The sequence below is a fragment of the Wasmannia auropunctata genome, unplaced genomic scaffold (assembly GCF_000956235.1).
Source record: "Wasmannia auropunctata unplaced genomic scaffold, wasmannia.A_1.0 LD335987.1, whole genome shotgun sequence".
Lineage (NCBI taxonomy): Eukaryota > Metazoa > Arthropoda > Insecta > Hymenoptera > Formicidae > Wasmannia > Wasmannia auropunctata.
Window position 1 is genome coordinate 456,207 of NW_012026903.1, and position 26,990 is coordinate 483,196.

Below are 26,990 nucleotides of genomic sequence, written 5' to 3' on the forward strand. Positions count from 1 at the left end.
CATTAATTTATATTAATCCTTTTATTAATTTCTTTGAAATTGCATATAATTTAATAACTTACGTAATTACATACTTAAAGTTTCGGTTAGAATTTTGTTACATGAATCATGTTCTTATTATGTTTTATTTTCAACATTTTATTGTCTTATCATTGTTTTTTATAAGGAGAGGTGTTTCTATTGTTACTATGATCTTCCTGATTGCAGTTTAAATCATAGGCAGGGCATATTATATCGCGCGGTCATACATTTCCCGCGATAAGTCTCTTTTCAACAATAGGAACATTATTGCGTTGCGGCAGATAATTACGAGAAATAATGGTAGCGCCTTCGTGGTACATTTATTAGATTAAGATCTGACCTCCGCGCCCAAGAAATTATGGCGGGGATCAAGCCACCGGATTATTAAGCGAACAGTTTCGGAGAGCACCCGGTACATAACTTTGCGCTTGTGCATTTCTCAAAAGTCCGTAATTCCATTGCTGTTAGAAATCGTTAAGAAAAGAATATGTAATCATAATTTGAATAAGCCCTCTTGTACTCATGCACCTTCCGATCACGCAAGCTAACTTCGTATGAATATAAAGAGATTTTGATAATTTATTGGAAAGTTTAGAAAGGAATAGAATTTTTTGAAAAAAGAACGTTTCAATTAGCTTTATTTTAAATATAGTTTCTTTTCTAACTAAATATTTTTCTAAATATTTCTTCTATTTAACTAAATATTTCTCTCCATTGGATGCTAAATTGAATAAAATTAGAATTTTCGATTATAAGCCGCTTACATCTCCTCTCGTCTTATTGAATTTATAAATAGATATATAATAAGTACGAGTATATCTATAATAAGGCACAAGAGACGTAATTTGAATTAATTATAACATCAGTAAAATGATTTTGATTTTCTATAATTGCAACTTATAATAAAACATATCGTTGACAAAAAAGTGACACAAATTAAAAACTAGTCGAAAAAGTTTAAAAACTTCAGGGTCGACTTCCTTTTATTATTTCAAAAGTGCTAATTTTTGACTTGTGTTACTTTTCCAACGCGATATGTTCATGGGTCTTTTATAATAATTACAATTATACATCATTATTATTAGTAATAATAATCATAATTATTCAAAATACATATGTAGTAGCCCTATTAATTATGCATTATATTATTTTATTGTCTTTTTCTATTTTATTGATAATAATAATTAGCTGCTATTATGTTATTAGCAACAATTCGGCTTTTTTATTGCATGTTAAACTGATATACGTATAATTATTACATATTCATTTCCGTCATCACTGATTAATAATTAACATGTAACAATTCATATATGAAAATAATCAATAATTTACATACATAATGATGTACGAATAATCTTAAAACGTGCAATTATGTTATTTAAATGCGATGCTTTGCGGAAATCAATTTCCCCCGATTTTTCACGTATTGTCTGTAATTATTTGAAAGTCCCTTTAGGCTTAAAACGAGATCTTTGGGTGAGCCACGAAGATAATCGCATCCGATAAGCTCGCAGCTTCTGCTCATACTGCGGAAGTTGCTACGGAATTATCGCGCGACGATTTGGCATCCAACGAGAAAATTAGAAGGAAAAGTGCACTTTTCCCTTGAAGTTTCATTATTTTCCGTGGATTAAAACTTTATCGCTTACGCGCGAATGAATTTCCATTCGCGCGAGTTTGCATTCGGATCCTCAAGAATTTTTAATCGATGTTTTAACTGTGTACTGATCGATTTATATTTAATCTTCACAATGTAAAGTCAATGCTTCTTGAATTTTGAATATAAACAATTTTTACACTGATTCAAAACATTTGGCAGGAAATAAATATATAGAGATGTTTGTTGTGTGTTATTTAAAATCGCGATTTATATTTTAATCAAAGAAAAAAGTACTGTAATTTCCAAAGAAAAAATACTGATATCCGAATTATGAGTCGTTGAAGTGTTGCAAATTAAGTTTTAGAAATGCAAATGATATTTTTTTCACCGTTCAGTTTCAAGTTTTATAATTCTGATTTTTAGTTGACAATTTAGAACGAAAGCGGAAAGAGATGACTTTCCCAATATTATATTTATTTTTATAAAGAAAATCAATTTCAGATTTGTCAGAGAATACCTACTTTTGCTGTATAATATTCTGTGAACAGAACAAGCTTTAAGTTTATTTATTATAAATGAGTAAAAGAAACTTCAATTTTTTAATCGTGTATATACGCAATTTAGTAAGACATAACATATGCATAAAATAAAACCAATATTTATAATGTTTACAAACTTGACAATTAAATTATAATGTAACATTATGGCACTAAATTCCACGTCCGCGTGTCATATTAACTAATTTATTTCGAGTAATGCCTTCTACTCGCAGAACTTAATGCGCACTAAAAGTATCTTACGTGCTGACATTTTATTATTCTATTACGTTATTGTAGAGCTGAGAGCAGATTATTATAGACCTAATTAAAGTCATTATTAATATCTTTAAGTAATTTCTGTCAGATTGCATATTTAGATTGATATAAGTGCATATTCAATTATGCAAATGAAGTATTTGAAACTTGACGAATTAATATTTCCAAAAATATTATGAGCTCAGAAAGAATTAATTTAAATAGAATTTAATACCTATATAATAGACTTGTCATAGATAGCTCTAAAAAATGTTTTATTTTATCAATTTCAATAAATATACATGTGCATATATGGATATATTAAAATAAAAGATATAACATTAAATTAATAATGAACAGATAAAACAGAGTAAAAATTGCATGTGTAATTCAAAATATCTTTTTTAAATAATTAACTACTGGATATGCATAATTTAAATATTTTTTATATCGTATTGATGTATATATACGGCGAAAACGTTTTATTAATTATTAAAAGTTCGTTTATTTTACAACGAACGTATAAAACTATAAACATATAAAAATATATAAACGTGTAATAAAGAGAATTTTTTAAATTTATATTTCATATTTATAATTTAAATTAACAACATCGTCTGGGATGGCGGTCACTCGAAATTATTCAAGTTACACAATGATTTATTTATGGTATAAGAATCGTATTGGGAAAACATATGTAAATTGCGTTTAAACTTCGCAGTATCCTATTTTCGCCACGTTTTCCTGACAGTTTATTGCGCACGGAAGGATTAAAAACGAGTATCCAGGCGTGATTTGTTATTCTGTTTCACCGTCGCCTTCTCCGCTACATTTTGGCATTACGTCATGAAAATGCAAATATTGTTGCGCCATGGAAACCTAAACGCTATTCTCTTTGAACGAACGAGCCATCCGCCAAGGATTAGTCGGTTGGAAGGAGGAAGATAAATGTAAGATTCGCATGTGATGCTTTGGAAGCGTTCATTACGTGACAGCGTCCGGATGATTATACCGGGTAATTTACAGAGGAACAAGCAATACTATTATAACAACCTAAAATTCGTTTTTCGATATTACTGGCAATTGTTATATCGTACTGGTGGTAATTGTGCATCGCCAAATTATTTATATGCCACTGAAAACGCTGCAGAATGCAAGATCTTATAGAAGTATCGGAAAATCAATATCCAAGCAAGTGGAATACATTATGCAGAATGCATTATACTTCAACAATAAGCGTAATTTACTGCCACATCATTTATCTGATTTCTCAATTATTCGATCTTGTCGCCTCTCGATTTAATGTAACATCTTTTGATACTGAAAGAACGAACGATGAATTCACGAATGAGAGTTTCTTCTTATCGTCGATCATATATATATATATATATATATATATATATATCGGCTTCTGGTTCGCGTTACGTGCGATCTGAGACCTCATATAGTAGGCGTGTCGCGTAATTAAGCCGCTAGAGATTTGCATACGATCCGCCTTGTAAACGCGCGTGAAGAAGAACCATCGCCCAAATGTGGGTGGAAGGATTGCTTGAGGCTTGCCCTCCGGTCTGGCGAGAGCGTTCTGACGCAAATGGATACTGCTTTTTGCATGCGTCTTATCCAAACGCGATCTAAGACGCCCCGTGTCTGAATTGCAAATACCTGAAATTGAAGAAATCCTTTCTATCACCGGCGCAAAAAAAAATAGGAAGACACAGAATAAATAGCGAAAGATGATATTAAACTTTATTGTTTAACTCTTTCAATATTTTTTTACTATATTAGTAAATTAGAAACGTCTTGAAAAAATACAGAATAACTAAATACAGGATTGAGAAGCAAATGTCACTTAAAATAAAACGGAAAAGAAAATGGGAAATACAAAGTTTGTATATAAGTTGGAGGAGAGGGGAGTATAGACAATAAAATATTTCAGTTAAAGTGTTCGATGTTATTTGATGGTCTTTTAAATTTGTCTCTCTCGCTTTCTCCCTCTCCCTTTCGCCATTTCTGTTTACTTTCATTCTTCTGCATTTAACGAGTATAATCGAGAATGTTTGCAAGCTGAGGTGTCTCTGCTCTGCCATAAAACTAAATGCAATTGTAACTCGAATCGTCGATGCGATTGCATACGCATTGCATTTAATATTTCGCGGGAAACTCGATAGCTCGATGCGCCCGCGATTGCAATCTCGCGGTTCGATTAAAATGGACGCGTAACCTTTTTATCAAAATCGCGAATCTCTTTTTCCCCCTCTCTCTCTCTCTCTTTCTCTCTTCCTCTCACTTTGCAATCCCGCGTGGTATTACGTTTGCTTTATGACGGTCGAAAATATCAGCGCGTTTATAAATACAAAGCTGTTTGCCGAAGCGAAAATTGACTAACGCAACACAAACCTGCGACTGTTTCGAACAATTGCAATATCTAACATGTATAAAACAAAACTGAGCGATACCAACTGCGCGGCTTCGCAAGAAGTGTTTGTAGCGGCTTTCGTGTAAAAAGTCGAGCCATTAAAATTATTGTAATTTCACTGTTTTTTTTTTACAGTTGTATCTTTTGAAACGAGAAGATTGATTATTATTGTTTTCTGTTGCGAATTCTAGTTTCGTTGAAATTTCGTTTTCTAAAGATTTTGGACATTTGTGATAGATTGCGTGTTTCATATAATTTTGAGCAGCGAATGATTTACTGTGATTGTAGTATTATAATGAACGCATTTTACAATCTTAATTAATATCTACATTTTATGATTTTTTTTTCTATAAGTTCGCAACGAAACAACAGTACAGGCGCCACAAAAGAATCGCAGATAACTACAAAGAATAAACGATTTCGTGGAAAATAATAGAAATGTCTGTCTTTTATTGCTTGAGAGCTAATTTATGAAACGGCATGACATTTTGAAGAACAATTTTAATGGAAAATGGAATTTTAAACCGCGAAAGTATAGCATTTAATAACTACATATAGTATCGCCGTTGTATAAAACAGCTGTTATCTAATAATGTTAACACGAAGGTTACATAATATAAGTATCATTTAAGTATCATTAATTTAAATATCATTAAATCGAGAATCATATCGAGAAAAGTCGAACGGTGATGTATATTGCGACGTAGCATCACCATGAGTTTTTCGCGTTTCGTCTTCATCGGCTAAAGTGCACCGTACTTTATTTTATCCATATACCGCCGACTTATGGACATGTAATGCAAGACAACCCACCGACCTCTCACTAAAAATGCGCTGTAAAGCCGCGCAAAAACTCACTCCGTAACTACATCGATACACCAAGTGCATCGAAAGTGCACTCATGTGATATGAAGTGCCTACACGTTTATTTTTTTTAATAATGTATAGTGCAGCACCGCGCAGAGTAGGGAACAGAAGTTATTGGAATAATCGAATTGTTCACACGAACGACATTGTGATCCGTAAAAGAATCAAATTTTACAGTAAGAAAGAGTATGTTGTTTTCACGGTCGTTCAAGTTTGAAACAAATCCTTTACCTTTTGCACTGTGAGATTTATCTTACACTAGACTTCTCTATAGATCTTTTTCTCTTAAAAACAATAATTGATTTTGCAATAGTAAAGTAACATTTTTACGTTGAATTACATTTATGTAGTATTTTACACTTCCTCGAAATTAAAAATATCGAAGATTTTTTTCAATTACAAATTCTTCAACAAATTTTAAATCAAATTTCTTTTTAATAATGGTTTCTTGTTATAAAGAAAAGAATTATTTAATTTATTAAAAAATTATAATTATGCTTTATATATATATATATATATAATAAAAATTTAATTATTTTAATAATAAGTTATTTTTATTATTTTAGTATAATTAGCATTATAATAGCTATTTGTATGTTTTTAAATACATATATTTGAAAATATTGATTTGCATTTTTGTTTCAGATCACGGTGAGTATGTAATGCTGGCAACGTGCGACGCAATTAAACGCGAAACCATTCGCGAGAACGAGCGACTCCAAGGTAAAATTAGCTCGAAATTTAGCTTGTGCATAAGCAAGAAGACGCGTAAGTGCCAAGAGTATGTTTAATATCTGAGTAATGGACGCTTTTACGACTTCTTAATACGTCAAAGTGCGTGCACGATACGGAACGGGACGTCCGGAATTTTATTTATCCCTCAGATCTGCCGCGCGCATTTAATTACTTTTCTTGTAGTAATTTTTATCCTGCATTTCTGTTTCGTTTTTATCATATAAATTATGTAATTTCGCATTTTACATTATTTTATTGTTTTTAACGGGAAATTTTAATTAATTTACGAGTTTTTTCACTTTTATAAGCATAATATTTAATAACTGGTATTTTTCAATTCGTGCTTTTAATATTTACTACAAGTATTCATAATAAATTTTATACATACACGTACACTTTTTCTTATTCCATATTTTTTACTTTTATCATGTAAACGTAAGACGAATTTTAAATGATAAAATTTTGTTCTCTCCTTCTTTTTCGCTTCTATCAAAAGTGAAAGTCAATAAATTATACAATCTTTTTTAATTTGATTAATTTCATATTGTTTCTTATTATCGTATAACAATTATTAGAAAGGTATAATCAGTATTTTCAAATATGATACGAAACGGAAAGACGTACTTTGAACGTGACTTTGGTCCGACTTACAAAACACCGAGAATAGGTTGTCGTGAGTTAATTTAAAGTCTGTGCTTATTACGTACTTCGCTGTAATTAACTTGTCTAATTATACGACGAAATCCTTCAGTTTCTGCCATGGCATGAAGTTTAACGCATGAAGCCATTAAGAAACTGTTTCGCGAATCTTATTTTGCACTTCATCAAAGCGGTAGCAATTTTTACAATATATGCATCAAGTTCGATTATTTTAGTACATATTCTTTATTGTATATCTTAACATTTTATTTATTTTAACATCTGAAGTCTAAAATATTTTCCATTTTAACTTTTATTTTATCCACATTTTTTTTTCAAGCTGTATATAGTTACTAACTGTATATATTTTTACATGTTTTACTCCCTTTCTATCTATGTTCCATTTAAAAAATATATTATTGTTATGATTAATTTCTTTACCATAAATATTTAATTTATCATTCAAGTATCTATACGATATACCTGTGTGGTACAGACAGATTAATATTAGTTTAATCTAAACAATTATAATCAAAATTTTCACGAATTTAAGAGTATTAATTCCACGGCAGTTTAGAATAAATAGCATAGATTGCTAAGTTTCTTCATAATTATTAAATAAATCCGAGACGATCGGGTTTTGTCGGATAACGACTTTCCGGTAAATTAGAATCGATAAACTATCGATATAGCACACTTCCGGAATCCGCTAACGATCTTTTTGCTGGCGCGAAGTGTCCATCGCAAAAACGCGATCGCCACCGCGTCGTATTGAAAGTTTAATTATGCGAGCGCGATGAAAAATCGTCAGGCAACTGCGGCGAGACACTGTAACCGCGCGAAGCTACCTAATGCTTCAACAACGCAGTACAACTTAATACAAGGATACAGTAAGATATTGATTTTAATTAGTTCTCTTTAATTGCACTTGTGTAACTGTTCATTTCTACATCTTCCCAGTCTAATAATATTTTCTCTTCTCTTTTATCACCTCATCACGTGAATGTTACCAATAGTAATTTAAACTTCTATCAATGTCTGTAAAATCTTATTTATAAGAAATGCCTGTCGCAATTGGGCAAGGTAATCGAGCACAAATTGGTCTTATTTAACTGCAGTTTATTTTATTTACAACATACACAAATAATATTTTTAAAAATTATTACTTTAAAGAAACATTTACAAAATACGAACGTGAATTAATTCGTGAAGACATCAACGTTTCTCTACTATTTTAGTTTTTACTACCAGTCGAGGAATTCTTGTTTCTTCCGAAATGCACGATTCTCCGCATTTAATTTCCCTTCGCGAAATTCGAAAACGATTCGAAATCCTCCACTCGCCGCTCTTCCTCGAACTTAAATCAACATCATCAGACACGGTTAGATCGATGTAATTGCAGGTGCTGCGATTTAATGGTCCACTCTTCGACCTGCCTCTCCCTCCTCCTGGCCTGCTTCCTTCGCCTTTGGGGCTCCCTTCTTCGTTTCCGCTTTAACTCGATAAAACCTGCTTTGCAGCTCGCAACGCCAGCCAGCCGGCGCTTCCTCACGAAAATTGAGAGTGCAATTTGTAAGCTACCTCACTTCCCTCCCCCCTTTTCTTCCCCCCGATATTAACCCCGATCGATGTAGCGAGCCATCCCCCTCGCTGTTTTCCCTCGGCGTGTTGCAATGTTTCGCGTTCGGATAATGACGGCATGCCGTCTTCGTGCAGAGATTTCGTGCGGAAAGGGGCGGAAATTCACGGATTTGTGAAATTTTTAACCAAGCGTTTGGATTACATTGCTGTACAGGTTGTTTCAAGGGTTAAGGTCAGTCGGTAAGAATCTCTTAAACTTTAGAGGAGACCTCTACTATTGCAGGTAATATATTTATGATTTACAAATAAAATATATCTATCGTATTAAGATATTGTATATAACAATCACCGTTATTTACTTTTCAATACTAGCTTTGTCGCTCGCGCGAGTTGCCCTTCATATACTATAAAATAGATTATGACGAATAGACGAAATAGGCGAGAGAGAGAGAGAGAGAGAAAAACAAGAAAAAATTCAAGCCCTCAATTTGTTGTTAATTTTGTAAATAAATGATTACATTTTTAAATTACAAGTTTTAAATATAAAAGTAATAATATTATCGATTTCTATTGTAATATTTATAGTACATCTAGTAGTAATGTCTATTAAAAGTTGAAGAAGTTTCTATTATTTGATATAATTTTTAGAATTTATAAAATATCTATTTAAATGATAAAATAAAGATGTGTGTATGTATGTAAAGTCAAATGTGAATTAATTCTTGCATTATTCCAATTCATATTTAAAATATTATTTACATGAACAATGTAATTTTACGGAAAAAAACTTTTTGAAAACATGTACTGTAACAAGAGACAATTAGTTCGAAAACTTTTCGAGTAATTTCGTGTATTTTCGAGCGGACATTCGACGGAACACTCGATATATTCGAGCGTTCAATTGAATGCGAACGAACGTGCAGAGATTGACGATGGTTGTACGCCCCCTCCATTCCTTCGTGTAAAATCGTTCAGATGATGCATTTTTTTATAATTTTATTCGACGGATGTTTCCGCTGTTGCGCGTATTTATCCGTATATGGCGCAAATGTGTAGCCGGCACGTTAGCAAATCTTTCGTTTGTTCGAAATTTTACATTGACGAGGATTTGACGGATTTTGCGTAAAAATTCAAACAACCCTATATCGTTTTTTTTCCCTGGCAAAATCGGGATTATATCGAGAGATTTTCAACTGATTGCCGCGCTACCGTAGTTGGCGTGATACTTGATAAACAATTGAGCGAGCACTATGGTACACAAAATGGGGGTAACTCTTGTTTTGAGTAAAACTGAATAAACGAAACGTCTCTGTAAGCAAACGTCCTCTTTGAAAAATATTAATAAACGAAGTTTTATTCAATAAGGCAAGTTTCTAAAAAAAAAAATTGTTGAAAAAAGAGCCTCCAGTATACCCATTTATGCCAGTTGGATTGACAAGGGTGTGTAATCCAATTAATTATTATTACCGTACTTATCTGATTGATTTCAGTTGTTATTACTAATTAAGCCACAATTAATCTGTCATCATTATTTAAAATCATTTAACTGTTATAATACATTACAATTGGCCAATGATTACATGTTAGTGCGATAAATTACTAAAATTTAATCGTCATCATTGATTATTTGTGTAACTAAGTTTTCATCGTTAATCGACCTATTAAAGCCACATATTTTGAATCTAGCCGCGTTGTTGCGCGGCTGTTATGTATTATAATCAGTGCAATTTATATCGCGCGCACTTCGCGTATAGGTACACTTTTATTCACCTCCCAGCGCACCAGCAGCAGCGCTGCAGCGGTACAGTTCGTTCCGCGGAACTCTCCGCGAAATATCGACGTGATTTCGATAACTTATGACCGCTGCTAGTTCCAGTGCCGCCACTTCTATGGTGATTGCCTTTTGTTACGGTTGAATGGCGTCCGCAACCCCCACGGGCTTTTCCCCGCCTGTAAGCCAGGGAAAAGGGAGCGACGGGGGTAGTGGGCCTTTCTCTCCGTGCCCGGAGGGACAACTCGTTCCTTCGGGCGAAACTGACCGCGGCTGAGCAGGCGGTTGCGACTTGCAATAGATCAAGCCGAAATCGCCGAGACCGTCGGTATTTGTCGACCCCGATGGTGCTCGAATCGCGGATTTGCGAGGGAAAGGTTAAGACCTTAGTAGCTGTCGGAGCAATATTGGATTATAACGGATTTAACATATATATATAGGTATATATACCTTTTACGATTTTCTACTGCAATATATTTCTCTGCCTTTTATTAACGTTTTATTAAAATATCAAGGATATTAATAAATATTAAACAAATATTATAAAACTTAATTTAATTGAGATCATATTAAGGAAAGAAGAATGAATAAATTATACGATAAGACATTATGAAATGTTTGAGTTATTATAACGCTAGCATTTTATTAGGGAAAACTTTTCAAGTTCGAATAAGTTTCAAGGTTTGTGTTCATATAACTAGTTTTCACATCTTTGACGTGTGAAAAACGTGTATCTAAAGTTTTGCAGGTTTTGCTCAATTTTTTACTATCATTTTGTATAAGACACATTTAAATTATGCGGTCATTTATTAATGAAAATGAATTAAAACGAAGTTGGTAGCACGTTTTACAAGTTTACTCCGGAGCGCGAGTGGTAGCATGCGAAAAATCTCATTTATTTCAACGTATACCGCAAGAAGCGTGTGGTTTCTCACTTTTGAAGTTATAATGCAGCTACAGCGACTGCAGTTCATAGAATTCTAAATTTTCTGGTCTTTTTTTAAATCTGTGATCCGCGTTTTGATAATACTAGTTCTGCTTGTATATATTTTATCGATGTAGGTATATTAACGTTTGATTCAGAATTTCTATCAATCATATATTCAGTTAAAAATTTTTAAAATTCTCGAAAATTTGATTAGAAATAGAGCTGAATCTAAAACCCGAAACGATTAAACATTTATTGTTCACTATTTATCAAATTTGCAGCTCACTTTAGTTAGGTGATGGAGAAGAGATCATAATTTAAGGCAGATTCTAGCAAACCGTTATTAATTCATGAAAGTTTGACTTAAATATCTCGCGGATATCTAACGGAGTCAACGGAGTCGCGGATATATTTAGAGATAACCCCGTTACCGCAAATATGTGAATCGAAAAAAAGTAGAATAGAATATCGACAACAATATCCTAATGGGGATTGTTCCTTTATTCGTTTAAGCAGAATTTTCCAGTGTTCTGTTTAGCAAATTGTCATAATCGTTTAACTAATTATATTTAATCGCATACTGAGTACAGTATCAGTCGACGTATCGTACACGCTGTCTTAACTATAGATATAACAAGACGCCAAGGCTTTGTCCGGTTATTCTTTGATCAATCCGGAATTAACTTTTCCTTAGCGAATTGAACAGCGCTTTTTTCCATAACTCCGTAAGTTTCATTATTAAATATCTCAGATTAAAATTCTATTAAAGCAAAGTCCACTTGAAATTAAGCGAATAATAAGATTTCATTATTACATTTTTCTCCATGAAACTTAATTGTCGAGACCTTTTCATTTTAATTGATTTATAGTTGAAGAATTATCGACCTTTCGATATTTTTGTTAAGAAAGAGTCAATTTTTAATTGTTCAAGAAATATGTCTACAAAGTCAGCGATATGTTTGTTAACGAATCCACATATTCTATGTAAAGTATATGTTAAAGTACATATAGGTAAAAAGCTTCGAATAATTGTGCATTCTTTTTTATTTGTTTATCTCTTTCGTTTCTAAGAAAAAAAATCTAAAATTACTATTTTACACATGCGCGATACTGTATTGCTATTATTAATTATTCTAAGTAAAATATTCACACGTAATTTCAATCCCTGTTTTTTCTTTAAAATATTTGTGTACAAACTAATTATGCATTTTCTCTATACGCGACAGTATGACTTGGAAATAGAAGGAATATATTTCCTACATTTATATATAAAACATATATATAATTTACACGTGAAAGCTTATTCGTACAGAGTTTATTTAAACGTCGCTTAAATATACAATGTAATATACAACACGTGTACCTTCCTATATACCTTCCTATATACGTGGATGTAATTTTAAAATCTAAAATACATTTCTGTTTTTAACTTTACAAGAGAACCGGAACATGACTATTTTTTTATTATTCCAGATTTAGTACGACAAAGATATAACGAAAAATATTATATATAATTTTGTCGATCTTGGGTCTTTTATAATTTTAATTCTTAAAAAAAAACTTTAAAAACAATTATAGAAACTAATACATTTTTTAAGTAATCTTCTTGCATTACGTTAAAACAAACAGATACTATAGCTTATAATAATAATGGATAATAATGGATCTATAACAAACAGTTCAGTAATTTTATATTATTACATTTAGAAATACAATATAATTATTCATATAAAATCCACAAATTACGAGCACTACCATAACACATGGATTTTTGATAATTTCGATTCTTTCCATTGGTTTGCGTGTAGATTGTGACAGAAAGACTCGTTTCAGACTTTTCATCGATTTCCCTTAATTCTCTTTCTTTCTCTCCTTCTCCCCCTCCTCTCTCATCTTCTCTCCCTGTCTCTCTCACCCTCTCGACGTCTGTGAAGAGTCGCGCGGAATTGCGGCGTCCCCTGACGTCGCGATGCCCGAAAGCTCGCTTCGGGAAAAGTTCGGCCGACGTTTAAAAGCGTCGCAAAACTCGCCGACCCAACCAGTTGCGCGCGTTCTCACCAGCTTCGTTCATTCGTTCGTTCGTTCATTCGTTCGTTCCTTCGTTCGCTTTCGCGGGTCAAGGTAAAAGTTTGCGAAAGGAAACTCGTAGGAATGTAAGTTTCTCCAGAAAGAGGATGTCCGTGGCTTTTCTCAAGATTCCCTATGGAGATGCCGCCAGGATTCTCATGTACGTTTGATAAAGTTTATCTCTTTATCTCAAATATTTTTATTTGTGATCTGAATTTTAAGATTGATTCGTTTCGTATCTAAAAGTTATGTTTCAAAATGTTATATGTAATTTGTGTTTTTTTTTTTCAAACATACGAATATATCTTATTTAATTGATACTATTGTGTGACGATAAACCTCAAATTTTGTGCGTAATAGACAAATTATTGAAAACTTCTTCGGAGTTTTCGTGTTTTAAATGAAAATTTACAATGCATGTATATATGTATATACGATCTGCGAGTTTCCAACTAATATACCGCAAACTGGGATTGGGGAGTTTGGGGTACCATTTTTCTTTCACTTCGTACAGTTACACGTGAAATCGTTTCTTAAAAGTCTTCTGAGGACACTAGCTTTTTGACTGTATTCAACTTTCTTTACCCTCTCGCGGCTTTTCCGGAATAGACAGAAAATCGCAAGATGACAGATCCCACGAATGCAAAGATTAAGAAAGTACCGGCGCGATAGCTCTTAACTCTGAAAGCTCCCGTAACTGGAGCTACATAATGGCATGGTGTATGGCCGCCGCTGAGCGAAATCCAGTTTTCGCAAACTTCGGGCCGCATACGTTGCACTCTTTTTCACTGCTGCATCCGGGGAACTTGTCTCTGCAGGTTCATAGTTTACCCTTGTGACGGGGAACGTCGTCCAGCATCATAGCGTTCGTCTTTTATGTCCCCTCGCGCTTCTAAACATGCCCCGTGCCACCTGAAAACTTCGGTTCGTACACCTCACATCTCCATATGGCCCTTTCAACGTTTTCGCAAACGTCTGCCGCGAAACTTGATCGCAACGATGCCGTTTGACATTTCGCTTCTTCATTCTGCGACGTTCTAGCACGAGATAGAAATTTAAATTACAAGTTACGCGCCGTAAATTAATGACATTCTTGATACAAGGCAACATAGTAGCAGAAACTTGATCGTAGTCAACAGATAAAAGAACGACGGAGGAGAAGGCAGGGGGTTTTGCAGGGACTGGAAGGAGATGAAAGAGAAGGAAAAGGCAAGGGAGGGAGGGGGAAGGAGAAAGCTGAATCTCAGCTTGCATTTCGTAGTACAAAATTAACAATAAATCGCGAGCTTTTGTCGAGGCCAAGGATAGTTGGCCTTTATGCGCATCACAATAGCGCACATTACTGTATTTCGAATTAAGAATGAGACGAAGGAGATAGGCGAAGGAAGGAGCGCTATTTGTAATATTCGCGGCGAAAAATAGGATTTCCTGCGAATATGCACAAATTCAATTTAATTCTGGATATACATCGCGATTCTCGAAACGCCCGGCCGTATCCTTCCGTCCGTATTCCTCCAAAGACGATCTTTTGCCCCCTTCCCCCGAAGAAAAAGACAGTTTCTTTTCATTTTTCCCTTTTTATCTCTCTCTCTCTCTCTCTCTCTCTCTCTCTCTCTCTCTCTCTCTCTCTCTCTCTCTCTCTCTGATGTCTATTTTCTCGCCAAAATACCAAGCAGATTTTGCTACAAGGTGACTAAAATTACTTGCAGTTTATTTACGAGTCGCGGTCGCCGAAAATTATTGGCGACAGCACGGAAATTTCATAAGACTCATTAAGATGTTCTCACACGCTTAAAATGCGGCAGTACGGTCGATATTATTTGCAACAGTTGATATTTTCTTGTTATTTCTTCTTCATTTAATTTTTATTGATTAGCAAAAATATTCACGTGTCAGCTGTATCTAAATACTTGTACCTCTAATAATAGAATAATTTTTCCAAAATTTTTGGGTAGATCAGAATTAAAAAATTTGAACTGGAACGTAATCATATAGTGAAAGGAAATGATTGAGTATCGTTTAGATATTATTCATCTCGTATTTGAAATTTTTCTACATATTTTTTTTTTATATTAAGCAAAAGCACCGACGCATGCGAACCAGGTAGATATTCAATTATCCTTAGTTACACAAATATACGTACGTAATTGCGTACACGTATATCTCCGTACACGTGTAATAAGCATGGTACAGCTAATAAAGCTAATAAAGCATAGCTAATTATGTGTGTGCACGTGTACCCGCGTAGATGAGGCTAGGGTGAGATGTCACAGAAGCAAATTGTCATAATGCGAATGCTGTGTAAATTAGTAAGGCTAAAAAATCGCGTTATATACCTTATAATTCACTAATTCTCAAAACGAAACGCACCCGGCAAGAGCTTGAAAATGTATGGCCTTTAAGACCTCGATGTAGTTTTTTATGCTTTCAAATGTGTGTATGTGTGTACGCGCGCGCATATCTGTCTATCTATATGTGTGTGTATAACATGATTTTTTAATATAATATTTATATAATATTTATGCGATGCTCTAGTTCATATATCATATGAGAATATTTAGTTACTGAAGAAAGTTATGATAATTAGGTCCGCTACTGGTCTACGTAAAATAGCTCTCTCTACTATGAATCCTCTTACGAAAATTACATATTTTTAAAACTAGCATCCCGTTTCGTAATGTGTGACTCAGCAAAGAGGTCGAAGACTATCTTGTAAAGATCGGAGATTCCCAAAGTATCGTGGCCCCTTTTTAACACGGCGAGGTCAAGCTATTTGTAGATAGGGAGAACGTAAAATTATACCTCTTCTATCAGAGACAAGTGAAAAGCTAATGCATAATTCTCGAAATTCAACTTGTATTATTCACGGAATGCTACAGCCGGGACAACTGAATTCCGGGATTATATGAGTTCCAAATGCTAAGTAAAATGTTAGTATCACAAAGTGTAGTTAGATAAATGGCAGACAATCAAGAAACAACAGAATGCACTCGCAGACCATTCGATACAATATTAAATCTAGAAATGAGTAAAATATATACACGCACGATGTGAGCGTTTTTAAACAGCATTAAATTGAAAATGTCATAATTTTAATTTTTTCTGCATTTAGTTAAAATCTTTGTTGAATTATAAAGTATTTCCACCATATTATTATCATTATTATTAATTAAAATATTTTTTTCTGTAGAATTAACAAATTCTATCAAAACCAAATTATTATTCTGAAGATAAACAAGCGTATTAAAAATGTTTTTCCATCTACATGTTATTAGTTTGATGCAAAATTCGTCATATTTATCACATTCAGTTGGAAAGGAAATTACAGTTTTAAAATAATTTTCATCAATTAAATCAGTATATGCCCTTGCCTTTTTCATTTAGAAGGAAGTTCCTCTTTTCCTTTTTTTAATTCAAATCGAATAACTTTATCTAAAATTTTAATTTTTAAAAGACGATAAGCTTTTAGTACGCCAATGTTTTTTTTAAAACGTATATGTGTCAGAGCTTTTCGTACTGTAGGCATTAGCAATGGAAAATTACAATAAATATTCTAGGGCTATAAAGAATTGCGGCAGGTACAGCAATCGTCCATTTGAGATGAAGTCAATCTTCATTGGCAATCTCTATTGTTGCGCGAGACGAGGGAGAGAGAGAGAGAGAGAGAGAGAGAAAGAGAGAGAGATACCCCTGCTAAATTCCTAATAGATTTTCACCTGCCATAGAGTGAAAGCAACCCGACGTCGCACCGCAGAGTCGTACTGTAGCCAATCGATCAATTAACCCGTTCCGCGTAGTAATAAGTAAGACAAGTGAGACCGTTAGCCTGTGCAAGCCCGTTACCTATAAGCTTTATTTATTACGCGGATTGCAAGAGCCGCATAGTGGATTGCGAGCCGGTACTACCGTGCAGTGTCCTTTTTAATTTTTGGAACGTATGTTGAAAGGATATATATGATGGCACAAATACATCTCTACGGATATTTATATTACTTCAAAATATATATGTTTCAAATCTTGCTTTATGAAGGAATCCCATGATTAATCATCTTTCACTTTAATGATGAATTCTTTGAAATTGGGATTGATCTTTGCTTAATAGAGATTATCAATATACAAATAAATTGTGGAATTAAAATACATTCTAATGCTATTCGTTGTAAAATAACTTAAGGTAAAGTAACGATGTTATTTTAATGCAGCTTGGTCACTTTTTTTTTTATAATATCGCAGATTTCTCTCAATTGGGAATAAAAATAAATCCTAGATAGTAGTAAAACCTGAAATTGCTAAGCTCTGTTATCCTGTGATATGAAAATGTGTGTCAAACGAGATTCAAATACTTCACGTTTTTTATTATATCATATTTTCTGACTATTCGTACATATTATTTCTCAGAATTTTTTTATTTTTATATTTTACAGAGCTATCATTTTTTAAATATAGCAAATCAAGCAGTACTTTCATTCTGTTTTAGTTACATAATATATATATTTAAATATGTACCAATGAATCAGTTTAAAAGAGATTTTAATGTACAATGCTGTTAACAATTAGAAATATTCATTAAGCTAGAAAAATCATATCATGTGTATAAATTCCATTATTGTATTATTTTATAATATTTTCCCGTTATAGAATCAGTTTCTTTTTGAAAATGCGAAAAAATCATTATAAATTCCATTATTATATTATTTTATAATATTCCCCCGTTATAGAATCAGTTTCTTTTTGAAAATGTCGCTTTATTACTTAAACAAAATCTCTAATTCGAATTTTATTAAAATTACTTTCAAAATCTACGGAATACGATATTCAAACTGGCGCAAATAAAGTATCTGTCACGTGATAAGAATAGAATTCCTAATATTAAATGTCGAATAAGCGATAGGAAAAATTAATGTTAAATTGGAATATCGACGTTTAAGAAAAACACTACTGTCCACTACTCGGAGTCTCTCTCTCTCTCGGTTGAGAACCGTCGTTCCACGCATTCGAGTTGTCATGCCAAGAAGAAGGTGGAATTACGTGGTGACGATTGGATCAAGTGGTTGTGCGGCTTATTTGTGGGGTGCGGCTCTATGTAAAGTCGGAATGCGACGTGTGTGCCACGCGAATTGACTCACCGAAGCGCGCGCTAATTTTGGCGGCGGCGTAACGCGACGCGCGTCGTTGACGTTAGCGGTCGAGGCGATTGTTCGTCCGGAAAATGCGGCTACACATTCCGTCGATGAGCTCACTCATTCTTCATTCTTTTTTAACTTTTAGTTTTTCTCCGATAGCGAAAGATATTTTAATAATCACAGATAATAAATAAACTTTACACGGGATATATTTTATCGAATTAAAATATATTTATTTATTATATTATTAATGCGAGACTTAAAAAAATCGAGTTTTCAAAGAATATTTTGTATTTATAACAAAATTGAATTATAATCATTTTATACATATATTTATATGTTTTGTAAATTTAATTTTGTTATAAATATAAAATTTCTCTCTTTTCAAGTTACTAGCAGTATCTTCTTTTCACATGCTTTTTCTTTAAGAAATATTCTCTTTGTATTTTTTTTATGACATCTTGTGTGTGCGTGTATGTGTATGTATTGAAAAATATAAAGGAAGAAATATTCAAAGAAAGCATATAAAGAAAGTATTACTAGCGATTTTTTTATGATATAATATATTAACGAGCCAGTTATGGAATAAAAAGATTTTACTAAAATAAATTTAACATGCAGCAGAAAATAATGAGCATCGCAAGGTAGCTCATTTGCTACTTACTTCACAATAATTGTTTGATGCTATTAATACACATAATTTGATAGTTGATGGAAGATTGCTATCAAATGTTTCCTGTTTGTTATCACAGGTGAATTAAATAATTTTTACATTCAATTAATAATTGAGTATAATAAAAATAAATAAAATAATAAAATATAACAATCTTATTAAAATCACTAAATTAGAGAAATTTTAGTTCGCAAATAACAAATCAAACCCGACATATTCGTAACATGGAAATTTACTTATGAAAATTATTTGCCGTTTAATCGAAAATGCGAGGAAAATGATAAAAACACCAACATGAATAAAGTTAAAATTCATATTCGTTTGCAATCGATAATCAAAAATCCCATCTGACGCGTTTCTTTTTCATATGTAATGAACGCTTGAAAACGGTAGCGATGCCGCCCGATCGCATATTGCTAATTAACATCTGTTTATGCTATGCATGCCAAATTATTTATAAATATTCATGGTGTATGAACGCGGAGCTCGTTCCGCTGAAAGTTTGATAAAAGTTAATAGATCGGATGCATAATTAATGCGCGATCTTGAAAGGATCGTTTGACGTAAACAAATTGCAGGAATTGGAAAGCAGAATGTTGCGTTTTTGACATCGCACATTTTACATAATATTTTATAAAATTGCAACACCGATTCATCGTGTAAATCATTACATCACGTTGAATATTCAGCATATATATATGCATAGCGAAACTAGGTTTAAAAAAATGTCAACCAAACACAATTTGGAGCAGCATTTCTGTATTTTACAAATAGTTAACTATTACGTTTTGAACGTAATTATCTGATTTTTCTCTGAATGATTTTCGTCAGTTCGTTAAATGCGCTGCAACTTTCGCTATATTGCGCTTATGAAGAAAATATAGTTTGAGCCGAATATATTGTGCCGGAAAAAGTTTACTCCACGCTAGTAGAGCTTAGTAAGTATGGTGCAGCAAAGGAGAGACGACGAAAGAAAATAGGATTGGAAGGTGAAGCGAGTAAAAAGTAAAAGGACAACATTGCGATGGGATGTAAGAGTAACTGCTTTCTACCAACCACGACAGTTAGTAAAGTAAGATGAAGCGAGTCAGCGAACGAATTTCTAATTTAAAATCCAATTCATCCTCTAATCCTATTCACTTGCTGTTACTGTGAATTTAGTGTGATGTTCATTTATTCACGAGTACACACGCGCGCGCGCGCGCATCCATACAATCCGTGATTACTTGAATCTTTTATACATATACAAAATGAAAAGAAATGTACTAATCACAAATAGCTTATGTGATTTATGTTCTTTGTACATGAAAAAGACTTCTACTGTGATGATTGTAAACGGCAATGTAGATAGTTAAATCCAACTATTGATCACATCATGTTAATAAGAGTTAAATATAGTTGAGATATAATAACCTTTATTTAATACTTTAAATTATCCATATTATAGAAACTTTATTAATGCATAAAGATTTAATTATGCTTATATTAATTGTTAATTAACAATAATAATGTAGTATCAATATCGATTCTCACATATTCAAAAGTCCTTGGTTCAATAAATTTATTTGATTTGATATTTTAGATTCTAAATTAACTTGGTCTATTTAAGCCATCCGTGTAAGTCAATAATTATAAATCAAATTACATCAGAACTATTATAGAGATTTTTTTAAATAGGTCACAATTATTTTATTTTCTTAAGCAAGAAATACACACACAATAAATTTATCGCGTCTAACAGTTCCATTATTAATATAATTAATTACTTTTGACTTAACGAATTTAAAATCTAATATAAGACTGATAATATTATGCAAAATTGATGCTAAAAGATAATTTTGAATAAATTGAAAAGAAGCGTCATGCGATAAAATGTACATTATGGTTATAAACATAGACATGAGAAAGGTCATAGCGGTGAGCTAATATAACAAATTTTATTTGCATGTTGCAAGGAGAGCGCGAAGAATATGCGACTATGATAAAGTACATCCTGTCTTTCCGTTTTCAACATTATTTTGTGCTTCTCAATCTATGGCCATTGTTGCAAAATCGCGCGCACAAATCCATCGTTATGACGGTGACGATAGGAAATTAATTGGATCGCGCCCGGACATTTTTCTGATTTATGCATTAGCCGTGCGTGACTAACGAGGCGTCTTAATGCACCTCGAACAGAGTAAGACGGTTTGGATCAACGCCAACGGTTACCCGGCCGGCTCGACTCGCATTACTTCGAGTGTCTTCTCGTCTTCCGGGTCCTCGTTATTCCGCCCATCCCGATCCTATCCGTGAGTTAAATAAACAGAATGAGATACATTTAACCGTTAAGTGCATCGCTTTACACAGGAGAGATATTGTATCTCGAAATATATTTTTTATGCTTTCGCTACGTAGTGAAAATTACTGTACTAACATAAAATATCTACAATATAAATTATTACATACACACAACAATATATATTAACATATATGAACGTTGCCGTGGGAGGTTGAATACGGGTTGATTTCAATCTCTGCGATTGTAAAAAAACAACCGTAAATTCTACACGGTCTGTTTTACAATAAATATGTTAAAAACAAGAAATAATAATGAAGGAAAACGATTGTAATCGAGAATATTATTTGAAATAATTATATCATGTGACAATGAAATATTTTCCACTGGAAAGTTCTATTGCTAATGCGAGAGCAAGAAAAAATAATAAAACCGGTACCAATGGTATATTTAATAAACATCGTTATTTATTACAAAATTATCAGTTACATTTGTTCAGAAAATATTGCAATGTCTCATTTATCATAAAGTTAGCCTAAATTTATGTATAAATACAAAATTCTGCTTAAACAAAGTAATCATATTGTACAAAAAACATAGACGGAAAATATTGGTAAAGGTTTTTTTTTCAATATTTTATAATTTTGGTTATTTAATATCTACGCGTTTTTGAATAGTTAATTTATACTTTTATTTCGATTTTAAAATCTCGCAGATCGTATTTTTCAGAGATGAGTTTCCAAACATCGATGTAAATCTACACGATTTTCTCTAATAGGAATTTACGCATGTCGACGTTTCTACCCTTTCTCAATCTTCATATCCCTTCCTTTCTCTTTCATCCCTTTTCGTATCGACAATTACATCGCAGCTACGTACCCTACCCGTTTTCTCTCTCTCATACATTAAAGATGTCGCCGGTTTCCTGACAATACCTGCCAAGATTGCGTCATATGTTTCCGCGGCAGGAGAGGGACGACGGAAGGCAATTTGAATTTTGCATTAAACATCAATGCGTATATTTCGTGTGTTTGGATCGTGCAATTTCGTCTTTATTGGACACCACCGCGGATTTTCGACTTTGCAGTATCGAATGTCACCGACAGCCATTCCAGAAAGAAAAGACGATAAGACCGATTGAAATACCTCGGTGATTGTAACTAGGCCATCCATGAAAATGAAACAAATGAGTTAATTATATATGTATTTTGTTAGCCTAGATAAGATACTCGCATAGTTTTATCAAAATCGGAATTAAATAATTAATTGTTTTTCAATTCTTTATTTAAGGGAAAAATTAATTTCGTTTGTATATAAATTCGACGATAAATTGTTGACCAAGCTAAACAAAATTTTATTTAATTAAAACATTATATTCGGCACATAGATAATACTCTTCTCTGGAAATTCTATATTTTAATTGTAGTGAAAAGATGAATGAGACTAATTAATGACTAAATTACGAATTATGTTCAGCGAGAACATAAGTCGAACTAATTTCATAAATTCGTTCTAAGTAACTATGATTATTAATAATACGATAGAAAAAGACATTTTAATAAATTACACGATATTAAAACTTCAAACAAATTTAATGAAAAATTAGAATAGATTAAATAAAAAAGTACTTATAATAGTATTTCTCAAAGTAATTTGCACAAATTATATATAATATCTGTATGTTTGTTTAATTAAGTAAAGAAATTTATTTCTCTAAACAATAAATTAAATAAAATAACGATTTATATATTACACAAAATCATTGAAAAGATGAAAAAACTAATCTAAACCAAAATGACAAAATGTAAGTAAAAAGTAGATATGTGCCAGGATTATAAACGATTAAATGCGAGAACTTTATGACTTTCATTTTTAATTAATTTTAGCTTACGAACATCATGAAATAAAAATTTTTATTAAAAATTATAATATTAATACATAGAAAACAAAGTTTTAATATTAAATAGAAGAAGTACACAACAACATGATCAATTGTCTCTCCGCTAGCAATATATACAAATAAAAGAAAAAAAGACAGCAAACCAAGAAGCAAATATTCTGAATATCAATTACTCATGCTCATTTTAGGGATTTCTAAAAATTATTTTTGCACTTTGATAATTAAGTAAACAAGTATTATGTGACACGTTTCGATATAATCCGATTTAAAATAAAAACTGAGATATTCATGAATTTCTGCATTTAGCTAAATAGATAGAAATGTTTAAATCCGTTTATCAATAAGTTATTTTATATTCTAGTCTGATTCTTATAGTTTCAGTCACTTTTAAATAATTTCTCCGTTTTGCCGCTTATTGTGAAATCTAATTCATATACAATATCACTGCTGTATTAAAAATATATTTCTTGAAAATGTTTTAATTTAAATATATAAAGAATTTCTTTTTACAATATGGTCACGTCAACTGCAATCAATTATGCGCATGTGATACAAAAGATGATTTTAAATAAAACGTATGCACTTAATTTTAACATAACTAGATTGTAAAAAACAATTCTGAAAAAATGTAAGTTAGAAATGTCTAGAAATGTAAGACAAAATTAATTATGAATTTCTCATTTTATATAGATAAAGCAATTTTTATGAGATAATATTTGAATCTACGGATATTTTTATACTAATTAAAATATGAGTTATTTAAAAAATTATATTTATTACAATATATTGAACTTAATACTTTTATATTGTATAATTAAAAAAATTTTTAATTAAAAATATGCACAATATATAAAGAATTTTTAATATGTGTAACATATGAAAAGCGAATGTATTTGATTAAAGCGACATTTTTAGCATGTAATAGTTTATTTCGATTCGAAAATCAGTCTCTCTTCCATAAATAGTAAATTTTGTTTTGTAAAAAGCTCTGTTTTGTTTATGTGTATATGTGCGCGCGTACGTGCCGCTTATAAAAGATTTTTTTAGCGAATTTAATTAAAAAACTATATTGTATATGAACCTCAAAAAATTTGTTCGACATTTACTGTATATTGGTAATTTGTTCTGAAAATAGGTATAATTTAGCAGCTTTTCAAATGGAATCAAATTGCCGCTAAATTAATTTCGCTAAATGAAATATCACGTAATAATTTGAGCAATTCTAATCCTCAATCGCGATCTATCGTCTGGCGAGGCATAAGAATGCATCACTATTAGACTGCTTGGCGGACTGCCTAATGTGACTTAATCTATCATTAGCAATCTTATTTCTTCCCCTTTTTCTCACGCGACTCTTAACATGTATCTAATTTGAAATAATTATAAAAATATAAATAATCACATAAAATATCACAAATAAAAATAATCCCAGTAATAAACCATAAAAAACTTACATAAAAATGAATAAATTGTATCATCTATAAGTAGCTGTATTAACATTTATTAATTAACAGAAGATCAATTCGTTTAGTACTCAATTAAAAAAGAATGCAGGAAAATTTGTTATATTTTTTTCAAAATAATTTACTCCACACTGATCGTAATAGAGAATATTGAAGATTATTTATTGCTTTGTATTATGTGCAAAAATTTATCGAATTTAAAATTTTTAAATTAAATTTCAATAATTTTTTATTGTTACTAATGTCGATATAACCTAGCAGACATAATATTATAATATTTAGACTTACTTAATATTCAGCATATTAAATGAAAATGGAAAAAATTTATTGTATCCGAACAGCATTAAATTACATAAGTCGCATGTCGTAATGTATTAAACTATTAAGGGATCGATAAAATTTAAATGCCAACCTTTGACATTTTGCTAAAGAGGAATCTAAATTTATCACCTGCCATCGAAATTAAGGTCGCGAGTTGTGAGACATTCTGCATATTGACTTTATCCCATCTCTATTTGCACGTGATGCACGGACACGAGAGCGTGGCAAATACGAACTGCATGTTTATACGTTCAATAATTGCAGATAAAATGCATGTAACTCGGTTGAAATAATTGGCGTCCAATAGAGCCGTGAATCTCTGTATATATTCGCGCCGGTAACAGGTACACGACTTTTTGACATCTATTTTGGAGTTGCTAATTAACGGCTGCAACAAAGTCCCGTTGCGACAACATTGCGATGAAGTTGCGACAAAGCGACCGCTGGAATTATGGGAATCGCGGGTGATTCCGCGCGAACGACTTGCTCGCGATTTCGTGAGCTAATGCAAACTGCAATATCGCCAGACAGACAATGTGACGTTCGACAATATGCAATAACAAGTTCGCACCGCTAACGACCCCGCGAGTTTCCTCGAAAAGGGCTGACATGACGATGGTGCCGCGGCGCCCTTTTGTTCCGCACGGAATAGAAGCGTTGCGCATCCGTTTTATTTTAATAAACTATATTAATTATTTAACGATTTTATTTCGAAACGAGACATGGAAGCCGGGGCGCAAATTAATCTGCCGCTTTCCCCTTTTGTGCCTGCTTCTCGTAAGGGACTCGTCGACACGGTAGTACCGTATAACAATCCATTGTTTTTGAACAAACAAGCAACGCATTGAAACTTAAAGGTAATATTTCGACCATTACTATTTGCCGTTGAAGCGTAAAAAGCATTCACATGAAGATAAATGGAGCAATTCCGTGCTATGGATTGATTAAATCAATCTTATTTTAAAAAATGACACGGAGAAAATTAAATTTCCCCATTTATAAATTAAATCAATTTTTTGCAATAATACTATATTTATTTATTAAAAAATATAAATTAGTCTACTATCACACTGAAAATTTATGTAATTGTATTAAACAAAATTTGACGTAGAAATTTACTACATTTTTAATAAGTTTCATCAGATTAGGTAAAATATATATAATTTGTGTCTATTATCCATAATCAGCATTATTAATTGTAGGAAAAAATGGCCTATGCAAAAATAGATTTGTCTTTTATATATTTACGTCTATATTGACTATCATATAAAAATAGCAATATTAATAACTACTGATTATTAAATGAACATTTTAAATATTCGAGTCTATGTCTGACGTACTTCCTTCTTAAGATATCGGATATTTCGTTTATAATATAATTAAAGAAAAGAAAAACTGTATTCTGCGTAATGCATAGAGGAAATGTTTACTTAATCTGCAAATATATCAGACGTTAAACTATTTGTATCGCGGAAATAATTATATATTTACTTGTTTAACAGAAAAAGTAAATTATATTCATTTTTGTCAGTTGAAAAATTAAAAGTTCAAAGTTTGTTTTATTTTTTTATTGTATTCTTTGCTTATTTTTTTTAATCGTAATTTATAGGAACATGATACCAATTAAGGCAGAAAGAGGAATAATCTTGATCTACCTACTTCGTTTGACATTTAACCGGCGGCCGCGGGAGATATATATATATATACTTCTTATATACACACGTATGCATCTATTTAAATATAATGTCACAGATCAAAAGCATTGTTGCTTTATTTAAAAAAATCTGTGACAAAGTAACGAACTAACGTACAA

The 26,990-nt window shown here is 32.1% G+C and overlaps 1 protein-coding gene across 3 annotated transcripts in view; it reads left to right on the top strand.

Annotated features, from left to right (window-relative positions):
* The window catches only part of LOC105454198, a 165,566-nt gene that overhangs the window by 47,073 nt on the left and 91,503 nt on the right, over positions 1 to 26,990 (top strand). For 2 of the 3 annotated variants that reach the window (XM_011696665.1, XM_011696666.1), the window contains exon 3: positions 6,344 to 6,349. In XM_011696665.1, coding sequence (XP_011694967.1) covers positions 6,344 to 6,349 — 6 coding nt within the window. Of the gene's footprint in view, positions 1 to 6,343; positions 6,350 to 13,306; positions 13,580 to 26,990 lie in introns of those variants that run through there. The other variant, XM_011696667.1, reaches the window with a different exon arrangement.